We start from the raw sequence: 22064 nt of genomic DNA on the forward strand, positions 1-22064 counted from the left end.
TTTACGACCAACATTATTAAATTACTGGAAATTATACATTAAAATCAAGCCCCGACTTATCCGTGGGAGAACTTGAACACGAGTGTATATGGTACTTTTGAATGTGATTCATTGTTATAGTATTATTTAATAAGCTAAAATATAATAACTGACATGGATGATGTAAATAAAAAAATGTAAACTGCTCCAACTTTACATATTAGTTAATTCAGTTGCTGAATGCATCTGAATGTTAGCGCCATGCATACATTGTCTAACTTGTTACTTTACAGGATTTGTCCTCCTGAAGGTATTTAGCATTTTGTAAAACTCCCCCCAATTTACTTACACCTCTGATCTAGAAAGTTCTTCCTCTTAGACCAGCCTCTGGTAGTGATGAGTCCAAAACCAAACAGAAAGACGAGCCACTAATTCAATGAGTTTATTTTAATGCAGGTCGGGTGAAACAGCTGATCGAGCTCGGCTACCTGTCAACGACTGGTGTTCGCCTGTTTGTACTGGATGAAGCAGACAAGCTCCTGGAAGAGGGCAGTTTTCAAGACCAGATCAAGTATGTAAATATAACAAAATAGCAGTATTTTTATTTTGTTTTTTGGTATTTGGTACACTACATTAACCCTTAAACTGCTGGAACCGGTGCTAGTCTCGTTTCCAGTGCAATTTGCCAGCACGTCGGAGCCGAGTATATTTGGCGACGTACATTCATTGAATGCACCAACCAGCTCTAGTCGCTTCCCAGTGCAATTTGCCAGTACGCCGGAGCTGATCAGTCCGTGCCGTACATTTGTTGAGCAGTCGGCTCCCGTCCACTGCCGCCCCCTGCAAGCATCCCTGCCCCTGGCATTCAGCTGCTGCACTAGACTGGCCTGCCAGCATCAGCGTTGGCCTCTGTGTGTTCTTGCGTGCAGCAAGTTCAAGTGCAGTGGGCTCAGTGATCTACTGAATTTCATCAATGGCGTCAGTTGTACTTTGTACATATAATAATAGATTGTTCCAGTAGTTGTGAAATCTTTCACTTGGATGTTACAGGTTGCATTGAGTAAGTAAAGCTGGGAAGAAATATTTTTTGTTTGTGTTTTCTTTTAAGGCTGTAAAGCAGAAAAAATGGGAATATTTTGAGGGGGGGGGGATTCTTTTCTATACCCTCTGTATAATAATAGATTGTTGCAGTAGCTTTTTTTTTTTAATAGTTTTTACAGTTCATTGGCAGTGTGTAAAATGATGAGTATTGCAGCAATTGTGATGCTCTTTGCATAAAAAAAACATACGTTCCATTAAAATTTCACTTAAAAGTGCAGCAAAAAAAGTATTTGGCATCCAGGGGTGCAGTAACCCCCCAAAGTATGTGGCAGTTTAAGGGTTAATCCCCAAGGGGAAAATTCTAAACGACTTTCTGTTAAATTGCTGTTTACAAGATTTTACATTCAAATAAGTTTGATGAAAGGGAACCTGAGGTGTCAGCGAGTCCCAAACACAATCACACAGAGTCCCGGGTTCAAATAAAGAAGTGTTTATTAAAGACACTTCCACAAAGTAACAAAAAGCACAAGTATCCTTACTCTCTGTGTCTCACTACAATTCACCTCTCCTCTCACCACCGCACTGCCCTCCTCCAGTAGAGTGTTGCTCCACGTCCTCCCAGCTCTGACTTGCCTGCACAAGGGAGTGTGGTCCCATTTGTTAAGACCAGCAATGCTGTATGGGGCCGAGACATGGGCAGTAAAGTCGAACACAGCATAAAAAGTTGGATGTGGAAGAAACGAGAGTGGATGTGTGTGTGTGTGGCATTATAAAAAAGGACACAATAACAAAATGAGACCAACAAAATTGGAGGGATTTCTAAGAAAGTACTAGAATGTAGGTAGAAGTGTTTGTACATGTGACGATGGACATGGACGTACCGGGGAAGAGAAAGTGAGGAAGGCCAAAGCAGAGGTTGATGGGTAAAGTAAAAGATGATCTGAAGAAAAAAGACTTGGCCAGTGAGGAGGTGCAGGACCAAACTGTTTAGAGAAGGTTGATCAAGTACATCAACCCCATAAGGAAGTGGCAAAAGATGAAGAAGAAGAAGTTAACACTCAATACAGTAATCCCTCCTCGATCGCAGGGACCCCCCCCGGGATAGGTGAAAATCCGCAAAAACATACAAACCGCATATGTTTGTATGGTTATTTTTATATATTTTAAGCCCTTAGAAACTCTCCCACACTGTTTATAAATATTCCCTGCCAGTTATACAGTATAATCCCTTTGTATTCTCTTAGATATTAGGTAAGATTCATTGAAATTATGTATGTAAACACACTGTTTATATACAGTAAAACCTAAATATTATTTTAAAGATATCGAGTGTCTCCGATATCACATATGTTACAGCCATTACGATAGACAGGCCACCAGCAATAATGCAAGAAAAATTGTATACAGTAAAAGTGTGTACAGTGACACTAAACGTGCGTACATGTGCTAAGTACTGTAAGTAGAAAATTAATTATGGTTACTCACCAACAATGACACGATGACTTGTCTGATAACAATGAGTTTAGTTTTACTGCACAACAAAGGAGAGCGTTACAGCCCTTAAAGGAGCCTCTTCGGGCGACTGTGTAGCACCGCCGTTGTTCTTCTTCAATCCAAATCCCTAAAGCAGATTCCATCCAGACTACTGCCTTATTACATCCACTTACAACTCGTTTTGCACCCTGGTTAAAAAAGGACACTGCAGCTGTAGGTTTTATATTCTTTTCCTACTTTTTAAATAAAAGGAAACGCAGCCTCATTAATGCTGTAATGGCGTCCTACAGCAGTGTAGCTTTTCCCTTCCTTCAACAAATCTAAAACGTTTACCTTTTCGGCAATCGTTAACATCTTCCGTTGGCGCTTGGGCACGGCCCCTGAAGCAGTAGCAGGAACAGATCGTTTTGGAGCCATAATGAAGGGCTTGACTACGCACAAAGATAAACACAAAAGAGCACAAAAGTTAACTCTCTACACAGCGAAACACGTTGATACTGAATGATCAAGACGAGACTTCCTGGTTAACACCGCATTCAGCACACAGGAACTTAACCCCGTGCTCTGATTGGTTATCTTCTCAGCCATCCGCCAATAGTGTCCCTTGTATGAAATCAACTGGGTAAACCAACTGAGGAAGCATGTAGAGGAAGTAAAAAGACACATTGTCCGCAGAACCTGCCAAGCAGCAAAAAATCTGCGTTATATATTTAGTTATGCTTACATATAAAATCCGCGATAGAGTGAAGCCGCGAAAGTCGAAGCTTGATATAGCGAGGGATTACTGTACGCTAAAAGCAAAAACAAGATTTTAGTAAGTTTTGCAAAACAAAAAACGAAAATATCACATTGACACATGTACTGTATACGGAACCTTTGCTATGATGCTTGAAATTTAGCACACGTGCATCCCATTCTGTGTCCACCTGTAGTCAATTCAATTGATTTGATCTGATTGATTGGCTTCCTGGCCTTGGAAAGAGGGGTGACCAAGATCCCAATGGTTACACTAGTGCTTATCCAAAATGACCATTGGGGACCCATGAAAAGATGGAAGAAACATCTAGTAGAGCAACCATCACTTCAGCAGAACAGAGTGGCCAGACAGAAGCCTCTCAACAGTAAAAAAACACATTGAAGCCTACTTGGAGTTTACAAAAAGACGCCTAACTTTCAGACTGTGAGCAACAGGATTCACAAGTCTGGAGGAAACCAGGCACTGCTCATCACCTGTCCAATACAAGTCCAGCAGTGAAGCCTGGTGGTGGCAGCATCACGCTGTGAGGTTGTTCTTCGGTGGAAGGAATTGGGAGACTAGTCAGGGTTGAGGGAAAGCTGAATGTAGCAAAGTACAGAGATGTCCTCAATGAAAACACTCTGGACTAGAGACTGGGTTGAAGGTTCACCTTTTAACAGGACAAAACAAGGACCACACAGGAGACTTTGGGGATGTCCTTGAGCGGCCCAGACTTGAACCCCATTAAAACATCTTGGAAGAAATTTGAAAATAACTGATAGAGCTTGATGGGATCTGTAGGGAAGAATGGCAGGAAAATCCACAAATCCAAGTGTGTGATGCTGGATGCGTCAGACCGAAGAAGACTCCAGGCTGCAGTTGCTGTTCAACGGACTTCAACTAAATTCTGAGTAAAGTGTCTGAATACTTGTATCAATGTGAAATTTCAATACAGTGGAACCTCGGTTTGCGAGCATAATTCGTTCCGGAAACATGCTCGCAATCCAAAACACTCGTATATCAAAGCAAATTTCCCCATAAGAAATAATGGAAACTCAGATGATTCGTTCCACAACCCAAAACTATTCATATAAAAATGATTAAGACAAAATATAAAGTAAAATACATAATACAAATTAACCTGCACTTTACCTTTAAAAAGAATCATGGCTGGTGTGAGTTTCTAAACTCATGTGGGATTCCACCCAACAGGAAGACACACGGAAGAATGTCCCAAAGCAATCGCAGTCTCCCAGCGCTGTAGCAGTTCGCCGTATAAGCGCATCCAAAAAGATCACAGACATGCTATAAGCGCCTGTCGTCAATGGGTCATACAAGGAACATTATAAAGATCCCGCTACAATAAATAACAGCGCTGCTGCTGTTTCAAGCTGAATAAAACTAGTGTTAAAGTACTGAGACTCAGCTTCGTGTTTTGGGGAGCAAGATGGGGACTCGCACTTCACAGCGCACACACACACAGTCACAATGCTATAGTAAACAGAGACGCGCTGGGCGAGCGAGATAAGGAGAGAGAGAGAGAGAGAGAGACGCGCTGTAAACAGAGGGCTGGGCGAGCAAGCAAGCAAGATAAGGAGAGAGAGAGGTGCTGGGCAAGCGAGCGATATAAGGAGAGAGAGAGAGAAGAACCATCAGCTCAGTTGTGATCACATGACGCTCAGCAGACAAAGTGTATCCATACTACTCGTATTGCAAGACATCGCTCGTTTATCAAGTCAAAATTTATTACAAATTTTTGCTCGTCTTGCAAAACACTCGTAAACCAAGTTACTCGTAAACCGAGGTTCCACTGTATTTTATTTTTAATAAATTTACAACAATTTCTAAACTCCTGTTTTCATTTTGTCATTCTAGAATATTGAGTGTTGTTTGATTTGGGGGAAAATGTATTTAAATGATATTAGCACAAGCCTACAACATAGCAAAATGTAAAAGCAAGTGCAAGTGTAGATAAGGAAAGCATCTTTTAGGATGTGGCGTCATTTATCAACCCACTAGGCTGACCCGCCTTTTAAGGCGACCGACTTTTAAGTTGACCACTTCTTAAGGCAATTCAATATGTAGATCAATTTGATATTTTATACAAACTCATTAATTTGGTTATACAGTGATCCCTTGCTGTATCGCGCTTTGACTTTCGCGGTTTTGCTCTTATCGCGGATTTTATATGTAAGCATATGTAAATGTATATTGCGGATTTTTCGCTGATTCGATTTCTGGACAATGGGTCTTTTAATTTATGGTACATGCTTCCTCAGTTTGTTTGCCCAGTTGATTTCATACAAGGGACGCTATTGGCGGATGGCTTAGAAGCTACCCAATCAGAGCACGTATTACATATTAACTAAAACTCCTCAATGCTATAAGATATGCCTCCTGCGCGGTGCTCGATTGTTTGCTTGTCTCTGCCTCTCTTTCACCCTCTCTGACATTCTCTGCGCCTGACGGAGGGGGTGTGAGCAGAGGTGCTGCTTGCACAGAAGCTGTTTGCCTAGTGGATACGGACGCTCCTCTAAGAAATGCCGCTTTATCGAGGTGCGTCCAAAAGCACACTATTGATTTTTGATTGTTTGCTTTAAGCTCGCTCTCTCTCTCTCTCTCTGGCGTTCTCTGCCTGGGAGGAGACGTGAGCAGAGGGGTTTTTGCACAGAGGCTGTTTGCTTAGAAGATACGGACGCTCCTGTAAAAAATGCTGAAAGGCTACCTTCGCATTAATCCCTTCATTGCCTCTGCTTTATCGCGGTGCTTGCATACTTAAAAGCGCAACAGCCCTATTGATTTTTCATTGTTTACTTTACTCTCTCTCTGACATTCTCTGCTCCTTACGCGCACTTTGAAGAGGAAGATATGTTTGCATTCTTTTAATTGTGAGAAAGAACTGTCATCTCTGTCTTGTCATGGAGCACAGTTTAAACTTTTGACTAAAGGGTGTTATTTCATGTCTAGAGGTCTCTAATAATGTTAAAAAACATATTTAGAAGGTCGTAAACAGGTTTTCTATGCTCTAACTGCGAAAATATTAGATTTATAAATAAAGAATCGTACTTCGTGGAAATTCATTTATCTGTCTGGAGCGGATTAACCGCGATAAACAAGGGTTTACTGTATAACTGTGCGGAGAATATTTATAAACAGTGTGGGAGAGTTTCTAAGGGCTTAAAATATATAAAAATAATCATACAAACATATGGTTTCTACTTCGCGGATTTTCACCTATCGCGGGGGGTTCTGGAACGCAACCCCCGCGATCGAGGAGGGATTACTGTATTGCATTTGAGCGGCATTACTTTAATACTCGTAGTTTCTGTTATTTTTGTGATGAAATTTAAAACTTTTTTCTATATTGAGGTCGCCCTTTTGAACCCCTGATATTTACTACGCGGTGAGGTATTTGTACTCCATCAACATTAATTATTTCCAGAGACATAATTTTGTCTATTTTTACAGCACATCGTGCACAAAAGCAAGGGAACGATGGGAGCACCAGAACTCTGCTCACATCATATCGCTTCGTACCGCAAGTTGCAAGTAGTAAGTCTGTGATAAGCGGAATACCGCTACGCTTTCAACTCACGCGACGGAAGGACAATCCCGACCGCTTTTATACAGTAAGAAAAAAGAAGAAGATATTACACAGTCTGGAGTAGAAAATCATCTTTTACCTGGAAAAATGAAACTACAAATCCCATTGTGCATTGCAAAATGGACGGGGCGTGTGTGAAGCTCCGCACCTGCGTAGCACTCACGGAACGGAAGGACAATCCTGACCGCTTTTATATAGAAGGATTGGTCTATTCAAGGAGTCTTTCTCACGGTGTTATAAATACTCTTTTTTACTTTCTTTTATACAAAGTATAGGGAAAGTATTGTAATCGTCTAAAAATTTGATGTCGAGATTTTGATGAATCTCAACGTTTAGACCTCCCTGAGTCTGAAAATACCATTTCTTGGAATTATGTGTGTGTGTAAACATGATAACTTGAGTACGCTTCCACTTAGCTCAACCAAATTTTGCATAACAAGTTTTTGGTACAAAACACAGATTTCTGTCAACTTTTGGGTTTTTTCCGTTAACCGTAAGTGGTGCTTTACCTTTTATTCATGTAGATTTATTCAACTTTCATAATAATTGTTCAATATATTATTAATTTGATTTGATTTGTTGTTGATGGTTCTTTATTGTACAAAATATGATCATTGTCTTGCGGTTTACTTCTCAAATATCCATTCCTATATCGGAGTATACGAGAAAGTCGAGGGGAGACCACTCCTGAATTTTTTTTGGAAAATGGAATTTTGAGTTTGGCTGAATAGTGCACTTAGACACTGTACTGCCAGCTCCTGGAGCATTTGCATAATGTCCTTAAGCAATTTGAATATTTCCTAATTTATTATGTTTCTTCACTGTGCCCATGTTGCTGGCAGTACAGACTCCAACTCCTAGTGACCCTTTCCTGGAAAAGCAGGTTCTGAAAGCAAACCAATAACAGTCCAGCATAAATTATTATGTGTTCAAATATCTCCTTTGAATTTATTGCTGAAGGAGCCCCACCGAGTTTGCTTTAGAACATTCTAGATGAGAACAGGCTGTTCAGCCCAACAAAGCTCGCCAGTCCTCTCCACTTATTTCCTCCAAAAAAAAAACATCAAGTCGAGTTTTGAAAGTCCCTAAAGTCTTACTGTCCACCACACTACTTGGTCACTTATTCCAAGTGTCTATCGTTCTTTGTGTAAAGAAAAACTTCCTAATGTTTGTGTGAAATTTCCCCTTCACAAGTTTCCAACTGTGTGTTTTTGATGAACTCCTTTTAAAATAACAGTCTTGATCCACTTCACTAATTCCCTTCATAATGTTAAACACTTCAGTCAGGTCTCCTCTTAATCTTCTTTTTCTTAAACTGTAAAGGTTCAGCTCTTTTAGTCTTTCCTCAAAGCTCATCCGCTGTAGCCCCTGAATCAGCGTAGTCGCTCTTCTCTGGACCTTTTCTTGTGCTGTTATGTCCTTATTGAAGCCTGGAGATCAAAACTGCACACATTATTCTAGATTAGGCCTCATCAATGTGTTATAAAGGTCGAGCAGAACCTCCTTGTGACTTGTACTCCACACATCAAGGCGCTATATAATCTGACATTCTGTTTGCCGCTTTAATGGCTTCTGAACAGTGCCTGGAAGTCGATATCATAGAGTCCACTATGACTCCTAAATCCTTCTCATAAGGTGGACTCTTGATTTTCTGACTGCCCATTGTGTATTCAAACCTCACATTTTTACTTCCTATGTGTAATTCTTTACATTTACTGGCATTCAATTTCATCTGCCACAAATCTTCCCAAGCCTGTCTGCTATCCAAGTCCATCTGTAATGATAGAACGGCTTCCAAAGTATCTGCTAAACCACCTATCTTGGTATCATCAGCAAACTTAACCAGCTTGTTATTTCTATTCCTACCTAATCATTTATATATGTTAAAAATAGCAACAGCCCTAGCACTGACCCCTGCTGGTCACCACTTTAAACACCAGGTAATTCTGAAAAGGTTCCACACACCCTCATCATCCTCTGCTTCCTGTGTCTGAGCCAGTTCTGCACCCATCTAAAAACGTCACCCTGAACTGCCACTTCTTTTAGTTTAGTTCTTTGCCGTGAGTTTGGTGAAATCGCTGAAATGTTGGGGAGCTTGGTCAACTTCATGAAATGCACTGAAGTCAATAGAGAAGGAGGAGCTGAACTAGGTTTGAGTGGATTATAATGGTGTGAGGGTGTTGTAAGTGTGCCAGAGAGTTAGGAAAGCTTCTGGCAATTATGTCGGATCAATTATTGTGTAATGTAATCTGTGAAGAGAGGCAGCGGTACTAAACACTATGCCACTGTGCCTCAAATAGCAAAAGACAGAGATGGAATGGTCATAAACTAACAATAAATAATAAAATACATATACATCTTTGCACTCACAGAGTTTCAGTCCTAGGGCACACGCTGGCCGTGCCTCAAAGCGGTGACTTGGGATCGACTTATTCCATTCTTTTGATTCAGGTGTTGGGGGAACATTTTCTTTTTTTTTTGTTTCTTCTCTATCAGCGCACATACCTTTTTCCTCTCATGAAGAAGATAGAAACTCCTTGTGAATACATAACAAATCTTCCATTATTATTATCAAATAATAAAAATTCAAATTTTGAGGTGAGGCGAGGAGAGGGAGGAAGGGGATGGCTCCTTAAAGGCTGGTTTTGACTCTGCTGCACAGGGCTAATTATCAAATTATGCATTTAAATTAGCCATGTGGTGCTGCCCAGAGACTGAGCATATATACACACAGGCACACAGGGATCGGTTTTACAGTGGTGTGAAAAACTATTTGCCCCCCTTTCTGATTTCTTATTCTTTTGCATGTTTGTCACACAAAATGTTTCTGATCATCAAACACATTTAACCATTAGTCAAATATAACACAAGTAAACACAAAATGCAGTTTTTAAATGATGGTTTTTATTATTAAGGGAGAAAAAAAATCCAAACCTACATGGCCCTGTGTGAAAAAGTAATTGCCCCCTTGTTAAAAAATCACCTAACTGTGGTGTATCACACCTGAGTTCAATTTCCGTAGCCACCCCCAGGCCTGATTACTGCCACACCTGTTTCAATCAGGAAATCACTTCAATAGGAGCTGCCTGACACAGAGAAGTAGACCAAAGCACCTCAAAAGCTAGACATCATGCCAAGATCCAAAGAAATTCAGGAACAAATGAGAACAGAAGTCATTGAGATCTATCAGTCTGGTAAAGGTTATAAAGCCATTTCTAAAGCTTTGGGACTCCAGCGAACCACAGTGAGAGCCATTATCCACAAATGGCAAAAACATGGAACAGTGGTGAACCTTCCCAGGAGTGGCCGGCTGACCAAAATTACCCCAAGAGCGCAGAGACGACTCATCTGAGAGGTCACAAAAGACCCCAGGACAACGTCTAAAGAACTGCAGGCCTCATTGCCTCAATTAAGGTCAGTGTTCACGACTCCACCATAAGAAAGAGACTGGGCAAAAATGGCCTGCATGGCAGGTTTCCAAGGCGCAAACCACTGTTAAGCAAAAGAACATCAGGGCTCGTCTCAATTTTGCTAAGAAACATCTCAATGATTGCCAAGACTTTTGGGAAAATACCTTGTGGACTGATGAGACAAAAGTTGAACTTTTGGAAGGCAAATGTCCGTTACATCTGGCGTAAAAGGAACACAGCATTTCAGAAAAAGAACGTCATACCAACAGTAAAATATGGTGGTGGTAGTGTTATGGTCTGGGGTTGTTTTGCTGCTTCAGGACCTGGAAGGCTTGCTGTGATAGATGGAACCCTGAATTCTACTGTCTACCAAAAAATCCTGAAGGAGAATGTCTGGCCATCTGTTCGTCAACTCAAGCTGAAGCGATCTTGGGTGCTGCAACAGGACAATGACCCAAAACACACCAGCAAATCCACCTCTGAATGGCTGAAGAAAAACAAAATGAAGACTTTGGAGTGGCCTAGTCAAAGTCCTGACCTGAATCCAATTGAGATGCTATGGCATGACCTTAAAAAGGCGTTTCATGCTAGAAAACCCTCAAATAAAGCTGAATTACAACAATTCTGCAAAGATGAGTGGGCCAAAATTCCTCCAGAGCGCTGTAAAAGACTCATTGCAAGTTATCGCAAACGCTTGATTGCAGTTATTGCTGCTAAGGGTGGCCCAACCAGTTATTAGGTTCAGGGGGCAATTACTTTTTCACACAGGGCCAGGTAGGTTTGGATTTTTTTTTCTCCCTAAATAATAAAAACCATCATTTAAAAACTGCATTTTGTGTTTACTTGTGTTATATTTGACTAATGGTTAAATGTGTTTGATGATCAGAAACATTTTGTGTGACAAACATGCAAAAGAATAAGAAATCGGGAAGGGGGCAAATAGTTTTTCACATCACTGTATATATCAGGTACCAACACTTATTCTCACTTAATCTCCTAAAATACTGCAATATTTGTTTTTGTTATAATGGATCACCCCTGGGCAAAACAACAACAGCAACATTTATTTATATAGCACATTTTCATACAAATAATGTAGCTCAAAGTGTTTTACATGATGAAGAAAAGAGAAATGAAAGACAAACTAAGAATTAAAATAAAACAACACTAATTAACATATAAGAGTAAGGTCCGATGGCCAGGGAGGACAGAAAAAACAAAAAAAAACTCCAGATGGCTGGAGAAAAAAATAAAATCTGTAGGGGTTCCAGGCCAAGAGACCACCCAGTCCCCTCTGGGCATTCTACCTAACATAAATGAAACAGTCCTCTTTGGATTTAGGGTTCTCACGGAAGGACTTGATGATGATGGTCATGTAGACTTCTGGCTTTTAATCCATCAATGTAGGAACATCACAGTGCTTTGATTAGATGGTGATGGTGGTGCCAGAAAACCGAGAAAAGTAGTTATTATAATAAATTGAATATACAGAGTATCAGGATTAAACTAAAATGAAGTTATGAGAAGGCCATGTTAAAGTAATGTGTTTTCAGCAGTTTGTTTAAATTGCTCCACTGTATCAGCCTGGTGAATTCCTATTGGCAGGCTATTCCAGATTTGAGGTGCATAACAGCAGAAGGCCGCCCGCCTCACCACTTCTTTTAAGTTTTGCTCGTGGAATTCTAAGCAGACACTCATTTGAGGATCTAAGGTTACAATTTGGAATATAAGATGTCAGACATTCCGATATATAAGATGGAGCGAGATTATTTAAGGCTTTATAAACCATAAGCAGTATTTTAAAGTCAATCCTGAATGACACAGGTAACCAGTGTAGTGACATCAAAACTGGAGAAATGTGCTCGGATTTTCTTTTCCTAGTTTGAATTCTAGCAGCTCCATTCTGCACTCGTTGTAAACGATTTACAAACGATCTTTTTTGGGTAGTCCTGAGAGGAGCGCGTTACAGTAATCTAGTCGATTAAAAACAAAAGCCTGAACTAATTTCTCAGCATCCTTCAATGATATAAGAGGTCTAACTTTTGCTATGTTTCTTAAGTGAAAAAATGCTCTCCTAGTGGTCTGATTAATATACGATTTCAAATTCAGGTCACAGTCATCAGTTACCCCTAAGTTCTTTACCTCTTTGCATCAAGTCTATTTCTAATAACCTCATTATATCCATTATTGCCAATCACTAAAATTTCTGTTTTCTCTTTATTTAGCTTGAGAAAATTATTATTCATCCAATTAGAAACACAAGTAAGACATTGTGTTAGTGAAACAACAGAGTCGAGGTCATCAGGTGCTATTGAGAAATACAGCTGTGTGTCATCAACATAGCTGTGGTAGCTCACGATGTGCCCTGCGATAATCTGACCTAACGGAAGGGCAGATGGGCAGCGACCTTACAGTAAGGTTGAAAGTTCTGTGCACGGCTGCTGCAGCTCTATGATGTCACACGGGCCTACCAAATATCACAGGGTGCTGGCAAAAAAAAATAATTTGCCTAAACCAGTGGTGTGGTCAATTTCCAGATAAAATGATAAAGGTCACCAGCGAGCTCAACATATATTCGCTGCGAAGATCACTTAAGCTGATCAACACTACTTGGTTTAATATCCCCACAAGTCTGAAACAGATCAAGTGGATAGGAGAATCTCATGTCGTACATATGCGATGTGGTGCAGGAGGAATCCTATCACAGACATGGGGAAAATATGAAAACCACACAAATGACACTTGGGTACAATATTTGGATTTGTGAGTGCAGAAGCACTAACTACTGTTCGTCTGTGCCTTGCATTTATAATTTAGCACTGTGTAAATAACTGTCAACGGCAATTTATATTGAATTCATTGTCAGTGCTCAGGTTCACTTTGTTTAACTGCAAATAAAGCCTTAATCTAACATCTTGAAATGCTTTCTTTCAATTGACATTTTCTAGCTGGATCTACTCCTCTCTGCCCGTCAACAAACAAATGCTGGCACTATCGGCAACATACCCAGCATCCCTAGAGGAGCATTTGACACGGTACATGAGGGATCCTGCATTTGTGAGGATGAACCCCACAGATCCTGGGCTCATTGGTAAGTGTTTTGAAGGTCCTGAGAAAACTCGGGGGACATAAATACATTTGACAGTGTGGTGTAGTCACATGAAGAATGAAACGTCACACTTATACTTTATTTAAATTGAAATATTGATGAGTTTTTAATTATGGGGTGTGCATTTTTTGAACAAAAAGTGTTTTGCTTTTTTATCTTTAATTTAAAATAGTTAAATGTCACATGCTTATACACTCACCTAAAGGATTATTAGGACCACCATACTAATACGGTGTTTGACCCCCTTTCGCCTTCAGAACTGCCTTCATTCTACGTGGCATTGATTCAACAAGGTGCTGAAAGCATTCTTTACAAATGTTGGCCCATATTGATAGGATAGCATCTTTCAGTTGATGGAGATTTGTGGGATGCACATCCAGGGCACGAAGCTACCGTTCCACCACATCCCAAAGATGCTGTATTGGGTTGAGATCTGGTGACTGTGGGGGCCATTTTAGTACAGTGAACTCATTGTCATGTTCAAGAAACCAATTTGAAATGATTCGAGCTTTGTGACATGGTGCATTATCCTGCTGGAAGTAGCCATCAGAGGATGGGTACATGGTGGTCATGAAGGGATGGACATGGTCAGAAACAATGCTCAGGTAGCCCGTGGCATTTAAACGATGCCCAATTGGCACAAAGGGGCCTAAAGTGTGCCAAGAAAACATCCCCCACACCATTACACCACCACCACCACCACCAGCCTGCACAGTGGTAACAAGGCATGATGGATCCATGTTCTCATTCTGTTTACGCCAAATTCTGACTCTACCATTTGAATGTCTCAACAGAAATCGAGACTCATCAGACCAGGCAACATTTTTCCAGTCTTCATCTGTCTAATTTTGGTGAACTCGTGCAAATTGTAGCCTCTTTTTCCTATTTGTAGTGGAGATGAGTGGTACCCGGTGGGGTCTTCTGCTGTTGTAGCCCATCCGCCTCAAGGTTGTGCGTGTTGTGGCTTCACAAATGCTTTGCTGCATACCTCAGTTGTAACGAGTGGTTGTTTCAGTCAAAGTTGCTCTTCTATCAGCTTGAATCAGTCGGCCCATTCATTCTCCTCTGACCTCTAGCATCAACAAGGCATTTTCGCCCACAGGACTGCCGCATACTGGATGTTTTGCCCTTTTCACACCATTCTTTGTAAACCCTAGAAATGGTTCTGCGTGAAAATCCCAGTAACTGAGCAGATTGTGAAATACTCAGACCGGCCCGTCTGGCACCAACAACCATGCCACGCTCCAAATTGCTTAAATCGCCTTTCTTTGCCATTCTGACATTCAGTTTGGAGTTCAGGAGATTGTCTTGACCAGGACCACACCCCTAAATGCATTGAAGTAACTGCCATGTGATTGGTTGATTAGATAATTGCATTCATGAGAAATTGAACAGCTGTTCCTAATAATCCTTCAGGTGAGTGTACTTTGTCATATTTTTTTTAAATTAGTTGAAGCTTAATGTCATGTGACTAGAACACAAACAGATTCTTTCTTACACATACGACATAGAATAGCGACAGTAGTATAAAATGAAGAACGAGATTTAAGGTTTCAGTTTAGTCATATTTACAGAAGAACACATGAAACTTACAGTCTCAGTTGCATCCAGTCACAGACAGCGATGAAGTACAGGGCTATTCAAAATGAAAGAGCAGATTTCAAACAAACTGTATGAGACAGAAAAACATTTTGCACGTCACTGGATAGAGAAAAATTCAAAGTTTGGGCCTATGATCCATGATGCTGCATGCACTCGACATGAGCAGCATGTGTAGTGCGACAAACATCAACACGGTAAACCATTTCTTGCCACACACGAGTCAACTGGTCTTTAGTTACTGAATTCGATGTCGCAAATCTTGATGATTAGCGGGCATTGGTGGAACAAACACTCTGCCTTTAATGTACCCCCAACGTTTAAGGCTTCATATGCAGACGCTGTCTAAGAACACGGCATCCCATTGTTTGAGGAATTCCAAGTTCAATGCTTGCCCGTGATGTGGTTTTCCTTGGGCTCCATTCGAACACACCTTGGATACGCTCGACATTTTCATCTGATGAGCTTGGACGACCAGTGTTTTTACGTTTGCATATGCAACCACCTTCTACGAATTTTTTATGCCACTCGTAAATTTGCTTATGACGAGGCGGCTGTTGAACCGTCTCCAGAATTTACGTTGCACTTGAACATTAGAACACTCTAGACGAGAACACGCCATTCAGCCCAACAAAGCTCGCCAGTCCTGTCCACTTATTTCTTCCAAAAAAACATCAAGTCGAGTTTTGAAAGTCCCTAAAGTCTTACTGTCTACCACAATACTTGGTAGCTTATTCCAACTGTCTGTCGTTCTTTGTGTAAAAATTTCCCCTTAACAAGTTTCCAACTGTGTCCCCGTGTTCTTGATGAACTCATTTTAAAGTCACCATCTCGATCCACTGCACTAATTCCCTTCATAATTTTAAACACTTCAATCATGTCTCCTCTTAATCTTCTTTTGCTTAAACTGTAAAGGCTCACCTCTTTCAATCTTTCCATCCATCCATCCATTATCCAACCTGTCATATCCTAACTACAGGGACACGGGGGTCTGCTGGAGCCAATCCCAGCCAACACTGGGCGCAAGGCAGGAAACAAATCCCGGGCAAGGCGCCAGCCCACCTCAGGGCCTTTTAATCTTTCCTCATAACTCATCCCCTGTAGCCCTGAATTAGCCTAGTTGCTCTTCTCTGGATCTTTTCTAGTGCTGCTATGTCCTTTTTGTAGCCTGGAGACCAAAACTGCACACAAGTACTCCATTGGTCTTGAGAGGAAAACCACAGGTCCTGGGACACTTCTCTTCAGTGATAATGGAACTGCTGACAGCAGCGGCACCATGAATTCTGAGGTGTACAGAAACATCTTATCTGTTCAAGTTCCAACAAATGCCCCCAAACTCGATGGACGGCGCTTTATCCTACAACAAGGTAATGCGCCAAGTGGACTGCTCAGGCAACACCGGAGTTTATCAAAGCTAAGAAATTGAAAATTCTTGAGTGGCCAAGCCAGTTCAACTGAGCAGGGCTTCAATATGCAGAAGAGAAAACAGAAAACTTCTTCTTCTTCTTCCTCCTCCTCCTCCTTCGGCTGCTCCTGTTAGGGGTTGCCACAGCGGTTTATCTTCTTCCATATTGTCCTGTCTTCTGCATCTTGTTCTGTCCTTCTCTTAGGCCTTCCTCTTTTCCTTTTGCCTGGCAGCTCTATTGTTAATTAGCATCCATTTCCCAATATACTCAGCATCTCTCCTCTGCACATGTCCAAACCAACGCAATCTCACCTCTCTGACTTTGTCTCCCAACCCTCCAACTTGAGCTGACCCTCTAACTTCCTCATTTCTAATCCTGTCCATCCTCGTCACACTCAATGCAAATCTTAGCATCTTTAACTCTGCCACCTCCAGCTCTGTCTCCTGCTTTCTGGTCAGTGCCACCGTCTCCAGCCCATTAAACATAGCTGGTCTCACTACAGTCCTGTAGACCTTCCCTTTCACTCTTGCTGATACCCGTCTGTCACAAATCACTCCTGACACTCTTCTCCACCCACTCCACCCTGCCTGCACTCTCTTCTTCACTTCTCTTCCACAATCCCCATTACTCTGTACTGTTGATCCCAAGTATTTAAACTCCTCCACCTTCCCAACTCTGCTCCCTTCATCCTCACCATTCCACTGACCTCACTCTCATTCACACACATGTATTCTGTCTTGGTGGTCCTACTGACCTTCATTCCTCTCCTCTCTAGAGTATATCTCCACATCTCCAGGGTCTCCTCATCCTGCTCCCAACTATGAATACCGATCACAGTGTCAACAGCAAACATCATAGTCCACGGGGACTCCTGTCTAATTTCATCTGTCAACCTGTCCATCACCATTGCAAATAAGAAAGAAGAGAAAACTTAAGAGGACAAAACCCTGAAACAAACAGGAGCTGAACATGGCTGCATGAGAGGCATCACCAGTGAAGACCCTCAGCACCTGGTGATGTCTATGAATTGTAGACTTCAAGCAGTTATTGCATGCTGGGACATGCAACAAAGTCCTAAATCCGACAGCTGCTTTAATAGACCTGCCATTGCTGTGTTCCGAATATTATGGTGCCCTCAAATGGGAGAACCGTGTAGAAAAAGTGTTGTGTGACGGAAATGTTTGCAAATTCCCATTAATGAAAGTCTGCAACGTGCACTTTAACCACAATGTCTGAATTGTTTTCATTTGTAATTTTAAACTGTGGAGCAGAGGGATTAGTCAAGTAAAAATGTGTCTTTGTTCCAGACAATATGGACAGCACTGCATTTTGCATGTGCTTATATGACTCACTTAATGCAGAACTGAATGGTAACTAATGGCCCAGTACGGCACCAACACAGTATAACAGAAATACAGTAAGAAATTCTGTATGTCATCTGCCTGTCTCTAGTATTAGGGTGTTGTACCATGTTAACCATCATGAATGTAGTGAGAAGTCAAGTAAAATGACACCTTTTATTGGCTAACTAAAAAAAAAAAAAGTTTACAATATGCAAGCTTTCAAGGCATCTCTGGCCCCTTCCTCATTATTGCCTGAAGAAGGGGCCTGAGTTGCCTCGAAAGCTTGCATATTGTAATCTGTTCAGTTAGCCAATAAAAGGTGCCATTTTGCTTCACTTCTCATTGCAAAAAGAAACAGGAAATTAAACCCAAAGATGCTCAAATAGACTAGCGTGACTTGGTGATTAAAATGCAAAAAGAGATATGTTTGCTTAAAAAAAAAAAAAAGATGATTGTTTTGCTCTCTTTTCTCATCAGGGCTTAAGCAATATTACAAGCTTGTGAAATCTCACCCTCTGCCTCACAAGATCTTTGAGGAGAAGGTGCAACATCTCCTGGAGCTCTTTGGCAAGGTCCCATTTAACCAGGCTCTGGTTTTCTCCAACTTGCACAGCAGGTACCAGTTACTGAAATGTATTTATTTTTTTACCTATTCGTTTTTTGTGGTCATTTAAAAACAGAATTTGAATAAGAATTTGTCTTGCAAGTAAATTGTGAAAGGAAAAACAAACCAAAACTGCTATAGGTTTTCTATACTGTTATTAATAAAATGTATTGTAAAATAATATAAGCTGATCTTAGGTAATCCTATTATTCTACAGCTACAGTGGGTACGGAAAGTAGTCAGACCCCCTTCAATTTTGTAACTCTTTGTTATGTTGCAGCCATTTGCTAAAATCATTTAAATTAATTTTTTCCCTCATTAATGTACACACAGCACCCCATATTGACAGACAAAAAAAGAATTTCTGAAATCGTTGCAGATTTATTAAAAAAGAAAAATATCACATGGTCCTAAGTATTCAGACCCTTTGCTCAGTATTTAGTAGAAGCCCCCTTTTGAGCTAATACAGCCATGAGTCTTCTTGGGAAAGATGCAACAAGTTTTTCACACCTGGATTTGGGGATCCTCTGCCATTCCTCCTTGCAGATCCTCTCCAGTTCTGTCAGGTTGGATGGTAAACGTTGGTGGACAGCCATTTTTAGGTCTCTCCAGAGATGCTCAGTTGGGTTTAAGTCAGGGCTCTGGCTGGGCCATTCAAGAACAGTCACAGAGTTGTTGTGAAGCCACTCCTTCGTTATTTTAGCTGTGTGCTTAGGGTCATTGTCTTGTTGGAAGGTAAACCTTCGGCCCAGTCTGAGGTCCTTAGCACTCTGGAGAAGGTTTTTGTCCAGGATATCCCTGTACTTGGCTGCATTCATCTTTCCCTCGATTGCAACCAGTCGTCCTGTCCCTGCAGGCTGAAAAACACCCCCATAGCATGATGCTGCCACCGCCATGCTTCACTGTGGGGACTGTATTGGACAAGTGATGAGCAGTGCCTGGTTGTCTCCACACATACCGCTTAGAATTAAGGCCAAAAAGAGAGAATATTATTTCTCACCATCTCAGAGTCCTTCAGGTGTCTTTTAGCAAACTCCATGCGGGCTGTCATGTGTCTTGCACTGAGGAGAGGCTTCCGACAGGCCACTCTGCCATAAAGCCCTGACTGGTGGAGGGCTGCAGTGATGGTTGACTTTCTACAACTTTCTCCCATCTCCTGACTGCATCTCTGGAGCTCAGCCAAAGTGATCTTTGGGTTCTTCTTTACCTCTCTCACCAAGGCTCTTCTCCCCCGGTAGCTCAGCTTGGCCGGACGGCCAGCTCTAGGAAGGGTTCTGGTCGTCCCAAACGTCTTCCATTTAAGGATTATGGAGGCCACTGTGCTCTTGGGAACCTTAAGTGCAGCAGAAATTTTTTGTAACCTTGGCCAGATCTGTGCCTTGCCACAATTCTGTCTCTGAGCTCTTCAGGCAGTTCCTTTGACCTCATGATTCTCATTTGCTCTGACATGCATTGTGAGCTGTAAGGTCTTATATAGACAGGTGTGTGGCTTTCCGTAATCAAGTCCAATCAGTAGAATCAAACACAGCTGGACTCAAATGAAGGTGATCTCAAGGATGATCAGAAGAAATGGAAAGCACCTGAGTTAAATATAGGAGTGTCACAGCAAAGGGTCTGAATACTTAGGACCAGGTGATATTTCAGTTTTTCTTTTTTAATAAATCTGCAACGATTTCAAAAATTCTTTTTTTTGTCTGTCAATATGGGGTGCTGTGTGTACATTAATGAGGAAAAAAAATAATTTAAATGATTTTAGCAAATGGCTGCAATATAACAAAGAGTGAAAAATTGAAGGGGGTCTGAATACTTTCCGTACCCACTGTATGAATGAGCAAACCGCAGACTTTTCTTTTCAATGGAGTTTCAATTCATTTTCATTTAGTGATTTCTGCTGTTTACGAACGAGGCATACTAGCTTTGACATGGATGAATATGTGGTAGCCTTAACTAACGTTAACGCATTCTACAGTACAGTATCTTTGTCACCATTTTCAATCATTGTATGCTTTTGTACACACTGAATATAACTGGCAGCACAGTCACAGGTAAGTTGGTAGGTCAGCAACTGGCAATTTAGTTAAGCAGTTGAACTCGCTGCTTGTAATTCCCAGCATTCTTAATAGGCATTTCAGTGGCAGTGACACTCTGAGTGGATTCCTCAGCAGAGACAGCAGCCTTCTCACATTTGTCAGTTAGTGGTGGGCATTGGGCCATCATTATGCCAAGATAATTGCAGCATTAACAACATTTGTTCCTTTGAGGCATTTTCATACACCGGATGTAGTTCAAAGTGCTGTACAAAATGTCAAAGAAATAGTTACAAGAAAAGAAAAGCAAGTTAAAATATGTCAGAATAATAAAGAATAAGTAACAAAAATAAATCAATATAGGCTTACGTAACATATTTATAATTACAAAAGTAAAGTCCTTATTACATTTGGATCAGTGGTCAAATTTTGACTTTGGCATTGATGCCAGCTTTCAGACTTCCCGTGTCAAAAATCCTGAAATTCTTGTACTGTACGATTTTAAAGTTTGGGTTTTTCAGTTCTGGCAAAATGTATATTGGAGAAGTCTAGTTAAAAAAAATAGAGACCCCCCCATATAAAAATGGTTATAGCTATACCAGAAGAAGGTACTTTTCCGGTACTGGTATACTATGCAACCGTAGTCCTCCTATATAATTTTATTACGGGGCTTTGCCCCCTGCTTGCTTTGCTCAGCCACCCCTCCCAACCAGGACGCGGTACACGCCATCCACTTCGTGTGTCTGCCGCTAAGGAGATGCGGTCGGTTCAGCTGCTGTCTTGCTGCTGAGCTGTGTGTTCTGCTTGTCGTGATGTGCATCGATCATTTTAAAGCCTGTACAGCAGCTTTCCTTTTGTCTCACTGCGTTGTCTCATGGGACGTTAAAGTGTCTCCGAGAAAATCTCGTATCGTCGCCTTCCAAGCCTTCCAAGATTTGTTTTTATAATAGAGAGATATTGTAAGTCTCTAAAGATCAATATGACGATAAGGTCAGATGACATGAAAGACAGAGAAAACCACAAAAACTCGAGTTAAGATGGGGGAAAAAAACAAAATACATAGACTGATAGGTAGATAGATGCAGTACTTTGTTGATCCAGTGGGAAATTTAAGTATGTAGATATTCTAAGGAAAAAACACAGCCCAGCCCATAATTTAATTAGCATAAAAGTTCTTAAGTCATTCCTCATTGCTTCCAGGCTTTGTCCTAGGGAACTGGATGCAGTGTGTCTTGTGGACAGCTGAGAATCACAGGTGGCTGCACAGTTCTTTGCTCGTTTGCCCCCTTAGTCACTCGCCCAGACAGCTGACAAAAGTTTTAGCAATGAAGAGCAAAGTCTTTATACAAGGTGAGCCAAAAAGAATTCCAAATGTTTATTCTACAAAAACACTACAAGATAAAATACATTTCATTACGACACAGGAAAGGGTATACAAAATACATTTTTTTCCAATGTGTTTTAAAAATGATTTCTTCAAGATGGTGGCCATCATTAGCGATACACTCTTCGTGATGATTTGCATGACTCGTTTGGCCATTTCAAGAGGAATAGCGGTGATTTTGAGGAGAATACCGTCCTTGAGGGCTTCAAGGTTTTGAGGTCAGTGTGTTGTGGCGGGCGGCCGGGACGCCCCTTCTTCATATGTTCCGGGGGAGCAACCACGGGCGTCTCGCTACCTCCCCCGGGACGCTTGGTGGCAGCCTCCCTGG

The 22064-nt window shown here is 41.2% G+C and overlaps 1 protein-coding gene across 1 annotated transcript in view; it reads left to right on the forward strand.

Moving 5' to 3' along the window:
- Positions 1 to 22064, forward strand: part of ddx20 (DEAD (Asp-Glu-Ala-Asp) box polypeptide 20) — a 58167-nt gene that overhangs the window by 13515 nt on the left and 22588 nt on the right. The window contains exons 4-6 of the mRNA XM_039749495.1: positions 436 to 550; positions 13213 to 13355; positions 18199 to 18337. Of these exons, the coding sequence (XP_039605429.1) occupies positions 436 to 550; positions 13213 to 13355; positions 18199 to 18337 (397 nt within the window). The remainder of the gene's footprint in view (positions 1 to 435; positions 551 to 13212; positions 13356 to 18198; positions 18338 to 22064) is intronic.

Source organism: Polypterus senegalus, chromosome 3, assembly GCF_016835505.1.
Source record: "Polypterus senegalus isolate Bchr_013 chromosome 3, ASM1683550v1, whole genome shotgun sequence".
Classification (NCBI taxonomy): Eukaryota; Metazoa; Chordata; class Cladistia; order Polypteriformes; family Polypteridae; genus Polypterus; species Polypterus senegalus.